The sequence below is a fragment of the Saimiri boliviensis genome, chromosome 19 (genome assembly GCF_048565385.1).
Source record: "Saimiri boliviensis isolate mSaiBol1 chromosome 19, mSaiBol1.pri, whole genome shotgun sequence".
NCBI classification, from domain to species: Eukaryota; Metazoa; Chordata; class Mammalia; order Primates; family Cebidae; genus Saimiri; species Saimiri boliviensis.
Window position 1 is genome coordinate 40,798,431 of NC_133467.1, and position 17,195 is coordinate 40,815,625.

Below are 17,195 nucleotides of genomic sequence, written 5' to 3' on the forward strand. Positions count from 1 at the left end.
TATCACGGAAAATTTCAGACACATCAAAGTAAAGAGAATAACACGTTAGCAGAATAAAGGACAAAAACTGCATGATCATCTCAATTGATGCCGAAAAGGCATTTGACAGATCTAGCACCCTTTGCACTCAACAAAGTAGGAATAGAAGGAAACTCAACAAAGCAAAGTATATTTATGAAAAGCCCACAGTGGAGCGGGCATGTTAGCGCATTCCAGCACTCTGGGAGGCAAAGGCAGGAGTATTACTTGAGTCCAGGAATTTGAGACCAGCCTGGGCAACAAAATGCGATGTAATCTCTACAAAAAATAAACACAGTTAGCTGGGCATGGTGATGTTCTAGCTACTTGGGAGGCTTTGGTGGGAGGATCACTTGAGCCTGCAGTGAGCCAAGATTGTACCACTGCACTTCAGTGTGGGCGACAGAGCAAGACTGTTTCCAACCCCCCTTCCCCACACGAAAAAAAAAAAAGCCCACAGTGAACATCTTATTCAGTGGTGAAGGACTGAACGCTTTCCCCCTAACATCAGGAATATGGCAAAGATACTCATTCTTGCCACTGCCATTTAAACATAGTGTTAGGAGTCGTAGCCAGAGCAATTTAGGCAAGAAAAAGAACTTAAAAGCACCCAAATTAGAAAGAAAGAAGTAAAATTATCCCTGTTCACAGATGATATAATCTTATTTGTTGAAAACCCTGAGGCTGAGCTCAGTGGCTTATGCCTATAATCCCAGCACTTTGGGAGGCTGAGGTGGACAGATCACAAGGTTAAGAGATCATTCTGGCCAACAGGGTGAAACCGAATATCTACTAAAAGTACAAAAATTATCTGGGCTTGGTGGTGTGCACCTATAGTCCCAGCTACTCGGGAAGGTGAGGCAGGAGAATCACTTGAACCCGGGAGGTGGAGGTTGCAGTGAGCCAAGATCTTGCCACTGCCCTCCAGCCTGGTAACAGTGAGATTCCATCACAAAAACAGAATGAAAGAAAACCCTAAAGATTTCACAAAAAACCGTGTTATAACTAATAAATGAATTCAGCAAAGTTGCAGGATATAAAATAAACACACAAAAATCAGTTATGTTTCCATACACAAACAGTGAACATTGAAGAATTAAGAAAACAATTTCAGGCCGGGCGCGGTGGCTCAAGCCTGTAATCCCAGCACTTTGGGAGGCTGAGGCGGGTGGATCACGAGGTCAAGAGATTGAGACCGTCCTGGTCAACATGGTGAAACCCCGTCTCTACTAAAAATACAAAAAATTAGCTGGACATGGTGGCACGTGCCTGTAATCCCAGCTACTCAGGAGGCCGAGGCAGGAGAATTGCCTGAACCCAGGAGGCGGAGGTTGCGGTGAGCCGAGATCGCGCCATTGCACTCCAGCCTGGGTAACAAGAGCGAAACTCCGTCTCAAAAAAAAAAAAAAAAAAAAGAAAACAATTTCATTAACAACAGCATCAGAAAGAATGAAAGTTAGGAGTGACCCTAACCAAAGAAGTGAAGAATTTGAATATTAGAAATCATAAAATAACCACCGAAGGAATTAATATACAAATAAATAGAAAGACATCCTGTGTTCATGGATTGGAAAACTTAATATTGTTAAGATATGAATACTGCTCAAAGTGATCTGCAGAGTCAACACAATACCTATCAAAATCCCAACAGCATTTTTTTTGCAAATAGAAGTTTCATCATAAAATTAATTTGGAATATCAAGATACCACAATAGCCAAAACAGTTTTGAAAAGAAGAATAAAGCCGGAGGACTCAAACTTTCTGATTTCAAAATGCATTACAAATCTACAGTAATAAAACCACTGTGGTACTGCCATAATGACAGAGCTATAGACAATAGAATAGAGAGCCCAGAAATAAACCCTTGCATATGTGGTTTAACCATCTTGGACAGGGGTGCCAGGACTGCTCTGTGGAGCAAGGACAGTCTCTTCAACAAACTGTGTTGGGAAAACTGGACTTCTACATGCAAAACCAAAAGTTGGACTCATATTTTACACTATATGTAAAAATTAACCCAAAGTGGATTAAAGACCTAAGCATAAGACCTGAAACTATAAAATTCCTGAAAGAAAACTTAGAGGAAAAGCTTCATGATTTTGGATTTGGCAGGGATTTCTTGCATATGACACCATAAGCACAGGCAACAAAAGGAAAAATGGACAAATGGTACTGCATCAAACTTAAAAACTTAGGTGCATCAAAGAACACAATCAACAACTTGAAAAGGCAACCTGTGGAATGGGAGAAAATATTTGTAAATTGTATATCTGTTAAAGTATTGGTATTCCAGAATGTAGAAAGAACAACTCAACAACAAAAAATCAAATAACCAGATTGAAAAATGGGCGGATGACTTGAATAGACACTTCTCTAAAGATAATACACCAGTGGTCAAGAAGCATTTGAAAAGATGTTCAACATCACTAATTGTCAGATAAATGCATATCAAAACCACAGTGAGAGATCACCTCACACCCATTAGGATGGCTACTATTAAAAAAAAAACAAAAACCGAATAACAAGTGTTAGTTAAGATGATGAGAAATTGGAACCATTCTTGTGCACTGTTAGTGGGACTGTAAAATGATGCAACTGTGATGGAAAATAGCATGGCAGTTCCTCAAAAAATTAAAATAGAATTATGTAATCCAGCAATCTCACTTCTGGATACGTGTCCAAAAGTATTCAAAACAGGACCTCAAAGAGATATTTGCACACCTATGCTCATAGCAGCACTATTCAGGATAGCTAAGAGGTGGAAACAACCCAGATGTTCTTGATGAATAAATAAACGAAATATATATAACACAATGGAATATTATTTAGCCTTAAAAAGGAAGTAAATCCTGTCACGTGCTACAGTGCGAGTGAACCTTGAGGACATTGTAAGTGAAATAAATCTGTTAAAAAAAAGACAAATACTGTATGCTTTCACTTAACATTAGATAATATTACTGAAACACCAGGGGTGTGTTTTAGGTCTTTCTGCTTGCTGTACAGAAAGCCGGTCACTGAGACAATATTGCCAGGGAAGGAAGTTTTAATTGGGTGCTGCTGCAGAGAAGATGGGAAATCGGTTTCAAATCCATTTCCCTGACTGACTAAATTAGGGGCTTATATAGCAGGGAAGAACTGTAACTACATGCAGAAAAACAGGAATTAGGGAGGGGTAAGGAAGAGAAGTTGGTCAACAGGAAGCAGGAGGTCGCTTAGGCAATCATGATGGGTTGAGGGGTCTGAGGTCTCATTGTCCAAATGCAGTGATCTGGTAAGTTTAAGTTCCTTGATACTATCTGGGAGGCCTAATGGTTGGTTTCTTGAGAAAGGAACTCAGATAAGACAAATGTAACTTTTTCTGTCTTTATTCAAAAGAACCTATAAAGATCATATCTGTGGGACAGTTGGATTGTTGGTGTCAGTATCAAAAATTATAAATTCATAGAAACAAATGGAATGGTGGTTACCGGAAAATGAAGGGGAGAAATGGGTTGTTGTTGTTTAATGGATATAGAGTTTCAGTTTTGTAAAATGAGAAGTTCTGGAGATCTGTTTCACAGCAATGTGAAACACTTCTGAACTGTACACTTAAAAATGGCTAAAAAGGGCTCGGTTGGGTGGCTCGTGCCTGTAATCCCAGCACTTTGGGAGGCTGAGGCAGGCAGATTGCTTGAGCTTAGGAGTTCTAGATCAGCCTGGGCAACATGGCAAAACCTCATTTCTACAAAAAATACAAAAATTAGCCAGGCACGGTGGCATGCACCTGTAGTCTCAGGAGGCAGTCGTTACAATGAGTTGAGATCATGCCACTGTGTTCCAGCCTGGGTGACAGAAGGAGACCCTGTCTCAGAGAAAAAAAAAAGGTTAAGATGGTAAATTTTTATGCATTTTTTACTATAAAAAGTATAGACAGAATAATATAACAAATCTACATGTATACAGTTTCAACAATTATCAACTTATCAATCATATTTCATTTCTGTCCTCATCTAACACCTTGTCTCTTGATTTTGGTAGAGTTTGTTGTTGTTTTGTTGTTGATGATGATGTTGTTGTTGTTGTTGTTGTTGTTGTTTTGAGACGGATTTTCGCTCTTGTTACCCAGGCTGGAGTGCAATGGCACGATCTTGGCTAACCGCAACCTCTGCCTCCTGGGTTCAGGCAATTCTCCTGCCTCAGCCTCCTGAGTAGCTGGGATTACAGGCACGCGCCACCATGCCCAGCTAATTTTTTGTATTTTTAGTAGAGACAGGGTTTCACCATGTTGACCAGGATGGTCTCAATCTCTTGACCTCGTGATCCACCCGCCTTGGCCTCCCAAAGTGCTGGGATTACAGGCTTGAGCCACCACGCCCGGCCTGTTGTTGTTGTTTTGAGATGTACTTTCGCTCTTGTTGCCCAGACTGGGTTGCAATGGAATGATCTCAGCTCAGCGTAACCTCCGCCTCCTGAGTTCAAGTGATTCTCCTGCCTCAGCCTCCCGAGTAGCTGGGGTTACAGGCATGCACCACCACACCTGGCTAATTTTGTATTTTTAGTAGAGAAGGGGTTTCTCCATGTTGGTCAGGCTTTTCTTGGACTCCTGACCTCACGAAAGTGCTAGGATTACAGACGTGAGCCACCACGCCTGCTCCAGAGTTTTTGAGCTCTTAGAATGAAGGGGTGGACCCTTAACATAGCTGGAAATCATGGGAAGGCTAGTGACTTGTGTGAATCTAGAAGAAAAGTGGTACTAGTAAGTAGAGTGATATGAAGCCTTTGTAAAGAAAATCTAAAAACAGGAAATGTAATATCTTTAGAGTATTATTTTAGAGTTTTCTGGTATATAAGAGGCAGATTAAGGAAATGGAAGTGAGATAGTTTTCTGAGACCAGACTTTGTTCTGAAATCAGACTACTAAAGTATGTAAGAGACGAATGTGCATTTTTTACTTTGATAATTAGAGAATGGAGATCTTTTATATTCTAAAAAGTTCTCTGTTTTTCCTGTAATGTTAATTGCAGGAGAGATGTCTAGGGCTGTGAGGTTTACTTTATAATTAGCTACTTTTATCAGGAATAATTGATAGAGCATTTGGGAAGAGTTTTGGCTTTTCTTCCCTGGAATCAAAATAAAACTATTTAGAAAGCTTTTATTGTTGCTTATAAATGGAAGGAGTATTTGTCACTTCCAAATGACAGGAAGAACCATAGAGTACTTCTACAGTTTGATTTCTGTCTCTGAAGTGTCCTGTTCCTGTGAAGGAGCTACAGTGGTTGACAGCCTGGTTCCTAGAACCATGACTGGGATCATGTGAAGAGGGGACTTCACATGATCCTGAGCCGAGGTCATGCCACTGCACTCCAGCCTGAGTGACAGAGCAAGGCTCTGTCTCCAAAAAAAAAAAAAAAAGAAAGAAAATAAAGAGATTAGACAGCACTTGCCATGCCGAAAGCTAGGGGAATAGTGTTCCAGCTACAGGAAGCTTTTAGGCAGTGCTGAGCTTGAGTTCAAAGAATCAAGAGAGGCCAGGCACAGTGGCTCACGATTGTAACCACAGCACTTTGGGAGGCCGAGATGGGCAGATAACTTGAGGCCAGGAGTTCGAGACCAGCCTGGCCAATACGGTGAAACCCTGTCTCTACTGAAAATACAAAAATTAGCCAGACATGGTGGCACACACCTGTAATCCCAGCTACCTGGGAGGTTGAGGCTGGAGAATTGCTTGAACCTGAGAGGCAGGGGTTACAGTGAGCTGAGATCACACCACTGCACTCCAGCCTGGACAACAGATCCAGACTGTCTCACACACACACACACACACAAAAACAAAGAAGAAGATTCAAAAGGCGGCCAGTGTGGCTGGAACATACTGAGGGAGGAGGAGGATAGCCTAAAATGAGATTAAGTTGACCAGAGACCCTCCTTATATAGCATGTTAAAGAGTTTAATTTTAGGCCGGGCGCGATGGCTCACACCTCTAATCCCAGCACTTTGGGAGGCCGAGGCGGGCGGATCACAAGGTCAAGAGATCGAGACCATCCTGGTCAACATGGCGAAACCCCGTCTCTACTAAAAATACAAAAAATTAGCTGGGCATGGTGGCACGTGCCTGTAATCCCAGCTACTCAGGAGGCTGAGGCAGGAGAATTGCCTGAACCCAGGAGGCGGAGGTTGCGGTGAGCCGAGATCGTGCCATTGCACTCCAGCCTGGGTAACAAGAGCGAAACTCCGTCTCAAAAAAAAAAAAAAAAAAAAGTTTAATTTTATTCTAAGTGTTTTAGGAAATAATTGAAAGATTTTAAGCTGGGAATAACATGTCAATCTTATTTGTTTGTTTGCTTAGACGCAGTCTCGCTCTATTGCCCAAGCTGGAGTGCAGTGGCACAATTTCAGCTCACTGCAACATCCGCTTCCTGGGTTCAAGTGATTTTCCTGCCTCAGTCTCCTGAGTAGCTGGGAGCATAGGTGCACGCCACCACACCCAGCTAATTTTTGTATTTTTAGTAGAGACAGGGTTTCACCATGTTGACCAGGATGGTCTCAATCTCTTGACCTCGTGATCTGCCCACCTTGGCCTCCCAAAGTGCTGGGATTACAGGTGGTGTGAGCCACCACTCCTGGCCACATGTTTGTTTTATGCTTTTTAAAAGATGGTTCTTTCTTCAGTGTGCAGAGCAGATTGGAAAGGACTAAAAGAGACGCAGGACACAATTTAAGAGGGAAGATACTCAGGCTGGGCACAGTGGCTCAGGCCTGTAATTTCAGTACTTTGGGAGGCCGAGGCAGGCAGATCACTTGAGGTCATGAGTTCAAGACTAGCCTGGTCAACATGGCGAAACCCTGCCTGTACTAAAAATACAAAAGTTAGCTGGGTGTGGTGGCAGGCACCTGTAATCCCAGCCACTTTGGAGGCTGAAGTGGGAGAATCACTTGAACCCAGGAGGCAGAGGTTGCAGTGAGCCAAGATTGAGCCACATTCCAGCCTGGGTGACAGAGTGAGACTTTGTCTACAAAAAAAAAAAAAAAAAAAAAAAAGGGAAGATACTCATTGCTCAGAGCCAATGCTGGCTTGGGTTAAAGTAGTGACAGCGGCACAAGGAGTATGTAGATTTGGGAAATGTGTTTGTGTTTGGAGTACCAGGATTTGATGGTGGGAGGTGAAAGAGAAGTGTTAGGAATGACCCCTGGGTTTCTAGTATGAGCAACTGGTATGCCACCTCTCAAGGGTGTGTGTGTATGTATATAAGAGAGAGAAAAAGCAAGTGAGAGACCATGCACATGGGAATAAGTGAGTCTGGAATTCAGAAGACTGGCCTGGGATAGGGATATATATACGTTTGGGGGGAGTTGGCATATAGGGATATTTAAAGCAATAGGAATGAGTAAGAGAAGGAGAGAGAAGAAAGAAGAAGGCCTAGCACTGTGATTTCATTTTGCTATTGACTCTTTTTTTGAATTTAATTTTAGAATAGATTTAAGGTTAATTTTCCAAAATCAATCTCATTTGCATTCAGCATTCAGATAAACTTACCTTATTTCTTTTGATACAGGGTCTTGCTGTGTCACCCACACTGTAGTACAGTGGCACAATCATAGCTCACTACAACCTCCACCTCCCGGGTTCAAGCGATCCCGCATCAGCCTCCCAAGAAGCTGGGACTACCGGTGTGCACCACCATGCCTGGCTAATTTATACGTTTTTGTAGAGACAAGGTCTCACTGTTGCCCAAGCTTGTCTCAGACTCCTGAGCTCAAGCGATCCTCCCGCCTCAGCCTTCCAAACTTAGGATTATAGGTGTGAGCCACTGTACCTGACCAGATAAATTTTCTTAATGGGAGAGAAAGGGATGGAGTTGCAGCTTTCTGGGAGGTAGGGGGTGAAGGAGTAGAGGGGGACTCAGGGATTTATGTGGTCTCCAGAATACTTCGTTTCTGGAGTAGTTTACTGTGTGCCCGTTATGAATGTGTCTCATCCTTCATGTGTGTAGTGGAGAAAAAAGGTTGAGTTTCTGATCCTCAAGGTAAAGTTGATATTAATAGTTATCTAAAGTTTTCCACATTCTGGCCCTGTCTGCCTGTTTACATATCCACATTCATACCACTCACCTCTAACCTCCGTGCATGCTGTTTTCTATCATCATGGTCCTAAACCTAGAATTTCCTTTTTGATTGAACAAACACATGTTTTAGGTCTCTGTTTCAGTCAGAGCTTTCCCTAGTTCCCCAGGAAAACTCCATATTGTTCCTTTTTCCAGTGTTCATTGCTTATAGCATTATTTTATTAAATTTGCTGTTTCTTGGTTTGACTGTCTCCTCAAGAAGCTAATCTTTTTGACATGAGGGACTTTTAAAAATCTTTTTTCTTTTAAGAAAGCACTTGAGGGCCAAGTGTATGGTGGTTTATGCCTGTAATTCCAGCACTTTGGGAGGATCACTTGAGGACGGAGGTTTGAGGCTGACATGAGCCGTGATTGTGTCACTGCACTCCAGTCTAGGTGACAGAATGAGACCCCATCTCTTTAGGGGAAAAAAAAAAAGCATTTGTGTTTGAATTCCCATCCTATCTTTATTTGAAGAGCCAAATAGAGCTTACATCATCTTCAGGTAGAACAAAATGTAGGGGTTCAGAAAGTACAGGTGATAAGAAAATAGTTGAACTGGGCACAGTGTCTCATGCCTATAATTCCAGCACTTTGGGAGGCCAAGGTGGGCACATTGCTTGAGCTCAGGAGTTCTTCAAGACCAGCCTGGGCAATGTGGTAAGATCCCATCTCTACTGCAAATACAGATAGCTGGGCACGGTGTGTGCCTGTGGTCCCAGCTGAGGCCGGGAGGATTGCCTGAGCCCCGGAGGTCAAGGCTGCAGTGAGCCAAAATTTTGCAACTGCATTCCGGCCTGGGTGACAGAGTGAGACCCTGTCTCAAAAAAAAAAAGAAAGAAAAATAAAAAATGCTTGAAAATGTCTTTCCCATGCCTTTGGAGTCCAGGATGAGGTTAAAAAGAAAAAGAAAATGTGTTTCCCAGATCTATTTTAATAGGTAGTTAAAATATACTTTAAAAAATGACTATAAGGCAGTCTCTTAAAGTATATTCTTATCCTCAAAGCTTGATATTACTTGAAAGAAAGATTTATTACTAAAGGAAATAGAAATTGACTTAATGGAATTGTTTTGGTTATTTGAATTATTACTTCTGTAGGGCATTTTGAGAATGTTAGCTTTTATTTGGAACCATTGTTAAACAGAAGATAGATTAGAAATACCGTACTGCCTCATTGTAATTTTTTAGTCTACAGATTTATTTATGCTGTTATTTAGTTTATGTCTCTTGTATGCACATAGTAAAAAGCAGCAGTTTCTTTTTAAAAAATTTTTTATTTTATTTATTTATTTTTTTCTGTTTTTCTTCTAATGTCCTTGAATTAAACTTTTTTTTGAGACAGAGTCTCAGTCTGTCGCCCAGTCTGGAGGGCAGCGGCACTGTCTGGTCTCACTGCAACCTCTCCCTCCCAGGTTCAAGGGATTCTCCTGCCTCAGCCCCCCGAATAGCTGGGACTACAGGTGTATACCAACATACCCCAGTTAATTTTACATTTTTAGTAGAGATGGAGTTTCACCATGTTGGCCAGGCTGGTCTTTAACTCCTGACCTCAAATGATCTGCCCACCTTACCCAAAGTGTTGGGATTACTTGTATGAGCCACTCTGCCCAGCCTAAAAGTAGCAGTTTCTATACCCATCAGTATTACATATTTTAGTGCTTCGATATGTATATAGTGGAGCTTTTTAAATTAGATTTGTAGGAAAAAATTAGATGATAGATTCATTCTAGTTAAAAAATAACCTAAATTTTAGGCCGGGTTCAGTGGCTCATGCCTGTAATCCCAGCAGTTTAGGACGCTGAGGCAGGTGGATCACCTGAGGTCAGGAGTTCAAGACCAGCCTGGCCAACACGTTAAGACCCTGTCTCTATTAAAAATACAAAATTAACTGGACATGGTGGCAGCCACCTGTAATCCCAGCTACTTGGGAGGCAGAAGTTGCATTGAGCCAACGAAACTCTGTCTCAAAAATAATAATAATAATAATAAGTAACCTAACTTTTAAAATAAAGAAAAACTTCTGACACTCCCCCTTTCAGCTCTCATTGGGAACCACTTAGGTAGCTATGAAGCAATTCTGCAAATATCTTACGGAATTCTATATTTACCAGAGTATAATAGAAAAAACTAGGCTGGGATCAGGAGCTGTGGCTCATGCCTGTAATCCCAGCACTTTGGGAGGCTGAGGCGGGTGGATCACCTGAGATCAGGAGTTTGAGACAAGCTTGACCAACATGGTGAAACCCCATCTCTGCTAAAAATACAAAACTTAGCTCAGTGTGGTGGTGGATGCTTGTAATCCCAGCTACTTGGGAGGCTATGGCAGGAGTGAACTCAGGAGGCAGAGTTTGCAGTGAGCTGAGATAGCACCATTGTGCTCCAGCCTGGGCAAAAAAGCTAAACTCTGTCTCAAAAGAAAAAGAAAAAACTAAGCTGAGCTCAGTGGCTCATGCTTGTAATTCCAGCACTTTGGGAGACTGAGGCAGGAAGATCGCTTCAGTTCAAGAGTTTGAGATCAGCTTGGGCAACATAGCAAGACCTCATCTCTACTTAAAATAAAAAGAGTTAGCCGGATTTGTTGGCATGTGCCTTTGGTTCCAGTCACTCAGAAGGCTGAGGTGGGAGGATCACTTTAGCCTGGGAGATTGAGGCTGCAGTGAGCTATGATCACACCACTGCAGTCCAGCCTGGGTGACAGAGTGAGACCCTGTCTCACAAAAAACAAGCAAACAAAGAAACTACTGTGGAATCACCTGGAGTCAGCAATTACAGTACAGCATTTCAGAGCCTCAGTGTACACTGCATGTTACTCTGAAACAACGTATGTCACAACTTTCTAACGAAAAACTTTTCTTTTTTCCTTTTTTTTAATAGGAATATATTTGTCCCAGATGTGAATCAGGCTTTATTGAAGAAGTGACAGATGATTCCAGGTATTGTATAAGCTCATAAATAACTCAGACATTCTATTATCAAAACTATTTTCTCTCAGCATTGAATGAGTACATTGAATTTGTTTTTTAACTTGGACTCTCTACAGAGAGAGACAGTGAGTCAGTGAATGCATGAGCTTGCACAAGAGAAGGCAGAAAAAATGGGAGAGTAGAAAGAAAAACGGGAAAATTTGGAAAGTGATGTGGATGTGATGATGTACCCTGCTCCTGATTGTGTGTGACGTTCCTTGGAAACATCTGTGCGCATGTCAGAGTAAATGTGGTCAGTTGTCATTTATTATCTGAGACCTGGGGCTTTTCTTAGATTATTAGTTGGTTTTTAGTGACCGCTCTGCTGCCTGAAGGTAAACTGCTGTTACACTTCTTTGTTGGATTAGGGAGTGACTTCTGAAAAAGATATCTAATCAGGTAAACGGGCTGTTGTAGCCAGGGAAACCCACTGTTACTCTGCTTTGAGGAAGCCTTGGATCTCTTGTTCTTACTAAGATTATTTGGCAGATGCCGGTAAGTCTCGTCTGTAATCCCAGAGCTTCAGGAGGCCGAGTTGGGTGGATAACCTGAGGTCAGGAGTTTGAGACCAGCCTGGTCAACATGGTGAAACCATCTCCACTAAAAATACAAAAATTAGCTGGACATGTTGTTGGGTGCCTATAATCCCAGCTACTTGGGAGACTGAGGCAGGAGAATGACTTGAAACAGGGAGGCGGAGGTTGCAGTGAGCTGAGACTCCATCCTGGGTGATGAGAGCGAAACTGACTCAAAAAAAAAAAAAAAAAAAAAAAGATTATTGCTGTCAAACTTAGGCCATCTTTCCAGTGTAATATTAATATACGGGTTTGTAATGCTTGAAATTTGTTCTTATTGGCCTCAGTAGAGGTATATTAGCTGATAGAAAGGGGAAATATTTCTGAAAGTGACTATTGTGTATTCCTCTTTATGTGAACAAAACTATAAAATCTTTTTTTTTTTTTTTTTTTTTTTTTTGAGACAGAGTGTTGCTCTGTTACCCAGGCTGCAGTGCGGTGGTACAATCATGGCTCACTGCAACCTCTGCCTCCCAGGCCTCAGCCTCATGAGTAGCTGAAACTATAGACGTGCACCACCATCTCCTGCTAATTTTTGGTATTTTCAGTAGAGATGGCGTTTTGCCATGTTGGCCAGGCTGGTCTTGAACTCCTGGCCTCAAGTGACCCGCCTGCCTTGGCCTCCCAAAATGCTGGGATTACAGACTGAGCCACTGCGCCCAATCTAAAATGTTAATAAATTTTAGAATAGCGTTGATAGGATGGCCTCTTTGGCTAAACTCAATGACACATTTGTTCTTTTGGGGCTGTTTGGAAATGTTAATAAATTTTAGAATAGCATTGATAGGATGGCCTCTTTGGCTAATCACAGTGGCACCTTTGTTCTTTTGGGGGCTGTTTGGTTAAACATTGGTATGAAAATTGAAGAAGTACTGAGTGGTCAAAAAGAATTTGTAATCGGAAGCATCTTAATCTTGGAGTGACTTTGGGGATTTTAATAGCAGTAGGTAATTCCTTTACTGTTGCTATTGGCAGAATCTAAAGTTGAAGGTTCCTTCCACAACCAGGAAAAACTACACACTTTACAGTATGTACTATTAGTTTTACTTTACTAATGATTGGTGATTATATGTGTAAATAAGCTGGAGCTTCTGGGGCAATATGTGACATGGGATCTATTTTGATACAAACACTTAACTGTTAGTGTAATCATCTTGGTTTTAAATAGCACAATACCAGCACTAACCCTGTAAGATTAGCATGACTGCAAAATTAGCGGTTTTGTGTGGATGGCATGCTGACTTGGGATAGCTTTTTTGTTTGTGCTATGATAATTGCATCAAAAACTTATTTCAGGCACTTATGCTCTGCATGTGCTAAATAAAGGATATATTGGTTGTGGGAGAACAATTAATGGGGCTTTTTTTTTTTTTGCTAAGTTTTCAAGTAGTAACTCTAGTTTCTTTAGGCAGATAGTACTTTTATGCAAATACAGTTGTAAATGAGAATGATTAACTGCAGGATGAATCTTTGTCTACCAGGGAACTGTGGATTCTGTTCTTAATTCTTTTATTTGTCTTTGTAGATCAAAGGTTGTCTGATTTAGGTGCTCTTGGTAGCAATTTACTCAACTACAAAGACTTTTGAAAGAGATCTGTGTTTTAAATGAAAGAAGAAATCTTTTTCTTAGAATCCTTGTCTTAGAGACAGTATATTTCCTTCTACAAAGTTCATAAACATTTGCTGATTTAAATACTTAGCAGTTGCAGTGGTAAGTAGTGGAAGGGTTAAAGTCAGTAAGAGGAAATCTTTGCATGTAGATATTGGATAATGGGGTCCATCTGCTCTTCAGCTTCCAGGTAGAGGAGTACCTTATACGTTTTCTCAAGTTTTGTAGCATTTCTCAGACCAGCATGGTGGTTTTTATTGTCCCTTCTCTAAGGTAGGCTCTATTACTCTTAAAATGCACAGGAATTTTAAGGAAAGGGAACAGTGAGGTTCTGCTCTCTCTTTCAGGGAGAGCAGAACCCCAAAAGGTAAGAGCTGTGTTTTCACTTACCAAGGATATTTGAATCCCTGAAACTGTGTAGCAAAGGCAGGAAGAATCTTGGAAGCCTGTCTGGGCTTGAACAATGAAGTGGATACATAGCCACTCAACTTTGTTTTTTATATGTGGTAGTTCAATTGGCTGTTTATTTAGCATCCATGTACAAGTATTTTGGGGCTTGTTATACATTTGGAGTGATTTTTACAAAAGCGGTTTTCTGAAATAAATACAGGTATTAAATGGTTTCTAATCAAGGAATAAGATTTGAGAATGATTACATAAAGATTATAATTAGCTTTTCTTTTTCACTTTTGGTTTCAGACTGACTAGGGTGTGTTTGTTTCCTTAGTGAGCACAACGCAATGCCTGGATTGGTACTGTAATCCTACAAATAAAAACTATTTGTAGTAGTTTGTGAACTTATCATTGGGGTGTTTGTATGTATGTTTGTGTCCTTAAGTGTGTCTCTTGAAGTAAAAGTGATATCCAGCAGTTCCTGTGATTCTTTCCCTCCCCCCTTCCCTGATGTGTTAGCTTGTTGTCTTTGTTCTTTACAAATTTCATGGGGACAATGGGATTTAATGTTTCTCTCCACTCTTCAAGGTCTTTGGGAAGAGGTAGTTATTTTATCATTTTCACATGTGATATTAATTCAACAACTTTTGAGTATCAATATAGGATATGACATTGCAAGTTTTTTTAAAGGTGACAGTGCTGTGTAATATCTGACGATTAATAATCACTCTACATGTATTTGAGGCATTAATAAATTGCAGTCTTTACCTAATGAATTTATATTGATGAGAGGAGGGAAATGGGTTGAAATGGATGAGTCGTTGAAATTGATGAGGCAAATCCTAGCTATTCATAATACAAGGTTGGTTTTAGAATCAAAGTGAGAGTGCAGAGGGGTTTAGAGGAGTCTTATTTGGTTGGAGAGTTCAGAAAGGCTTAATGAAGGCGGTAACATTTGAGATGGGTCCTGAAGGGTGGGTGGAGGGAGAAATATTTACTGAATCCTTTTATAATGTTTTAAATACAGTACCAGGCCTCTTAGGTTACTACATTTGATCATTCTTAAGAAATATTAACTATCGTAGCCTCAGATATTGTGTTCATCTGGTGGTTGAATGGTTTTTTAGTGAAAACTTTTATGTTGTTAGTGTCTTTGAGGATAAATGTTTTTCTTTTGATAGGTCAAATTTGAATTGCATTGCTGGCTGTGGCAATTGCATTGCCTTCTTCCTTCTCAACGGTGGCTTCTCTCTCCAATTTTTCACTGGATTTAGCTTTGATTCCCCTGAAAACCACTTGATTTTGTGGTTTATGTTACTTTTCATAGATTAGTTCACATGCCAGTTCTTCATAATTTTCTTTATAGGTGTTGTGTTGGGATGAGTTATTTTTCCTTATTGGGCTTTGTTCTCATTATGCCATTCTATATTTAGCTTCTGGGATGGAAGCTTGTTCCCGGGGATAGAATCACCACTCATTCCTCTTCTCTTTAGTTTCTTAGGTGGTGGCAGCAGTCGAATAGACAATAGCACAACAACACATTTTGCAGAGGTAAGTTTTCCTTTAGCTATAGGAATTCTTTAAGAAGTGAGTGGGTGTTAAAATCATGGCAGAACTAACTTTCCATTGTGGCAAAACAGCAGAGTTTAACTGAATGTATAAGAAAATGTGGGCCAGAGTAACCCTTGTGGAAGATTTGAGTTTTCAGTAGCTGGGGCTTGAGCATGTTACCTTTGGTAATCCCTTGATTAGGAGAAAGTAATAGCTTCAAACTGTATTCTCTTAAACTGGTAGTATTTTTAATTCTCGTCTTCTGCACTGTTACTGCATATATAGTATGAGAAGAAAAAGCTTGTGCTGTTTTTGAAATAATAGTGTTGCAGACTCTGCTTTAGTGATATGACCAGCGGTGTAAAGTGCAGGCCGGGATTAGTTGTCGACGTCACAATGGAATAGTCTTCAACCTGGTACAGAGGTACTGGTTTCTAGGGCTTACCTGTAGTCAACACAGTAGTTTGATGTAGATTAAGGATATTTACTTGCCTTTTGGATCCCAAGATGGAATCTGTAAATAATTTCTATGTCTTCTTATGATGGGGCATCCATGTTTTTTGGAAAAAACAAAAAATTGTGATTTGACAATAGGATATTAGTCTTCATTCTTAAATACCATTTTATATTAAATATGGAGTAATTATCTTTTTTCACTTTATTCATTGACCCAAAGTCACTTTAGTTGTCTTTTTTTTTTAAGAAAAGAAACCATTGTAACTATTTTTAAGTGTATAATTCAGTGGCATTAATACTCTCTGTTTTTAAACATTTAGAGACTACAGCCCAGAAGGTACAAACCAGCCAGCCTGCAAAAAACACTGTTGTTTTCCTTTTGTTTGTTTGTATGTGTACCTCTGTTGCCATACAACTTGTTCAGCTCTAGAAAGCTGACAGACACTAAAAGGGAAAAATAAGTTAAATCCCATAATCAGGATTTATTTGTTTTAGGATCACATTAGCCTTTTCCAGAGATAGCTAAAGTACCTAGAGAGCTAGCATAATATTTCACTGTTTTGTATGTAAATTGAAATTGTACTAGTAGTATATTTGAAAAGTGCTATTTCATAAGAAGCCTGTAAAACCCTAAGCTTCTCTCCCTTATTATTTGAGAAATTATTTTAAGTCCTAATAGACCCCACATTTTGATGTGATTAGATTTATCAACATTGGGTAAGGGTCCTGTTCTACTCAGGGTGGTTTTTCTGCTTATGGTCTGTGCTACTTCTTAATAGTCAGTATTAAGAATTTTGGTTAACTCTGAACCACCTTGGTAGATGGGTTGATTCGAGTGATTCCAGACAGATCATGTTTTGAACTTCCGTTTTTATTTTCCCATTTTGATGGGTTGAAAAGCATTTAAAATGTATCCTGGGCTGGGTGCGGTGACTCATGCCTGTAATCTAAACACTTTGGGAGGCTGAGGTGGGTAGATCACCTAAGGTCGGGAGTTCAAGACCAAGGTGGCCAACATGGTGAAACCCTATCTCTACTAAAAATACAATAAATTAGCTGGACATGCTGACATCTGCCTGTAATCCCAGCTACTTGGGAGGCTGAGACATGATAATCGCTTGAAGCCAGGAGGTAGAGGTTATAGTGAGTCAAGATCACGCCACTGCACTCCAGCCTGGGTAACAGAGCAAAACTCCATTTCAAAATAATAATAATAATTAAAAAATGTATTCTGTTTGCCAGTCTCGGAAGACTTTATGATTTCAGTATCCTTTCCCCTTTTGTGTGCTATTTGTGATAACGCAGATTGTCACTTGCTGATTATGCATATGCAGAAAAAGAAATTTCATTTGGTTTTCCTTTAGTGTTCTCTTTTAGGTAATGGAAATAGATGGGTCTGCCAATTTTGTAGGTATGACTCACCAGGAAGAGATGCATTAAGTAAGAAGAAAAATAAATATATGTAGTCAGTTTCCTAACTTTAGTAATGCTAAATGTCACACTGATGGCATGAGTTATCCTTCAGGTGTTAAAGTAATTTTGCTGA

At 40.3% G+C, this 17,195-nt stretch overlaps 1 protein-coding gene across 3 annotated transcripts in view; it reads left to right on the top strand.

Moving 5' to 3' along the window:
- Positions 1-17,195, top strand: part of RNF115 (ring finger protein 115) — an 83,608-nt gene that overhangs the window by 28,166 nt on the left and 38,247 nt on the right. For 2 of the 3 annotated variants that reach the window (XM_074390108.1, XM_039459921.2), the window contains exons 2-3: positions 10,977-11,035; positions 15,136-15,193. In XM_074390108.1, the coding sequence (XP_074246209.1) occupies positions 10,977-11,035; positions 15,136-15,193 (117 nt within the window). Of the gene's footprint in view, positions 1-10,976; positions 11,036-12,615; positions 12,668-15,135; positions 15,194-17,195 lie in introns of all 3 variants that reach the window. The other variant, XM_074390109.1, reaches the window with a different exon arrangement.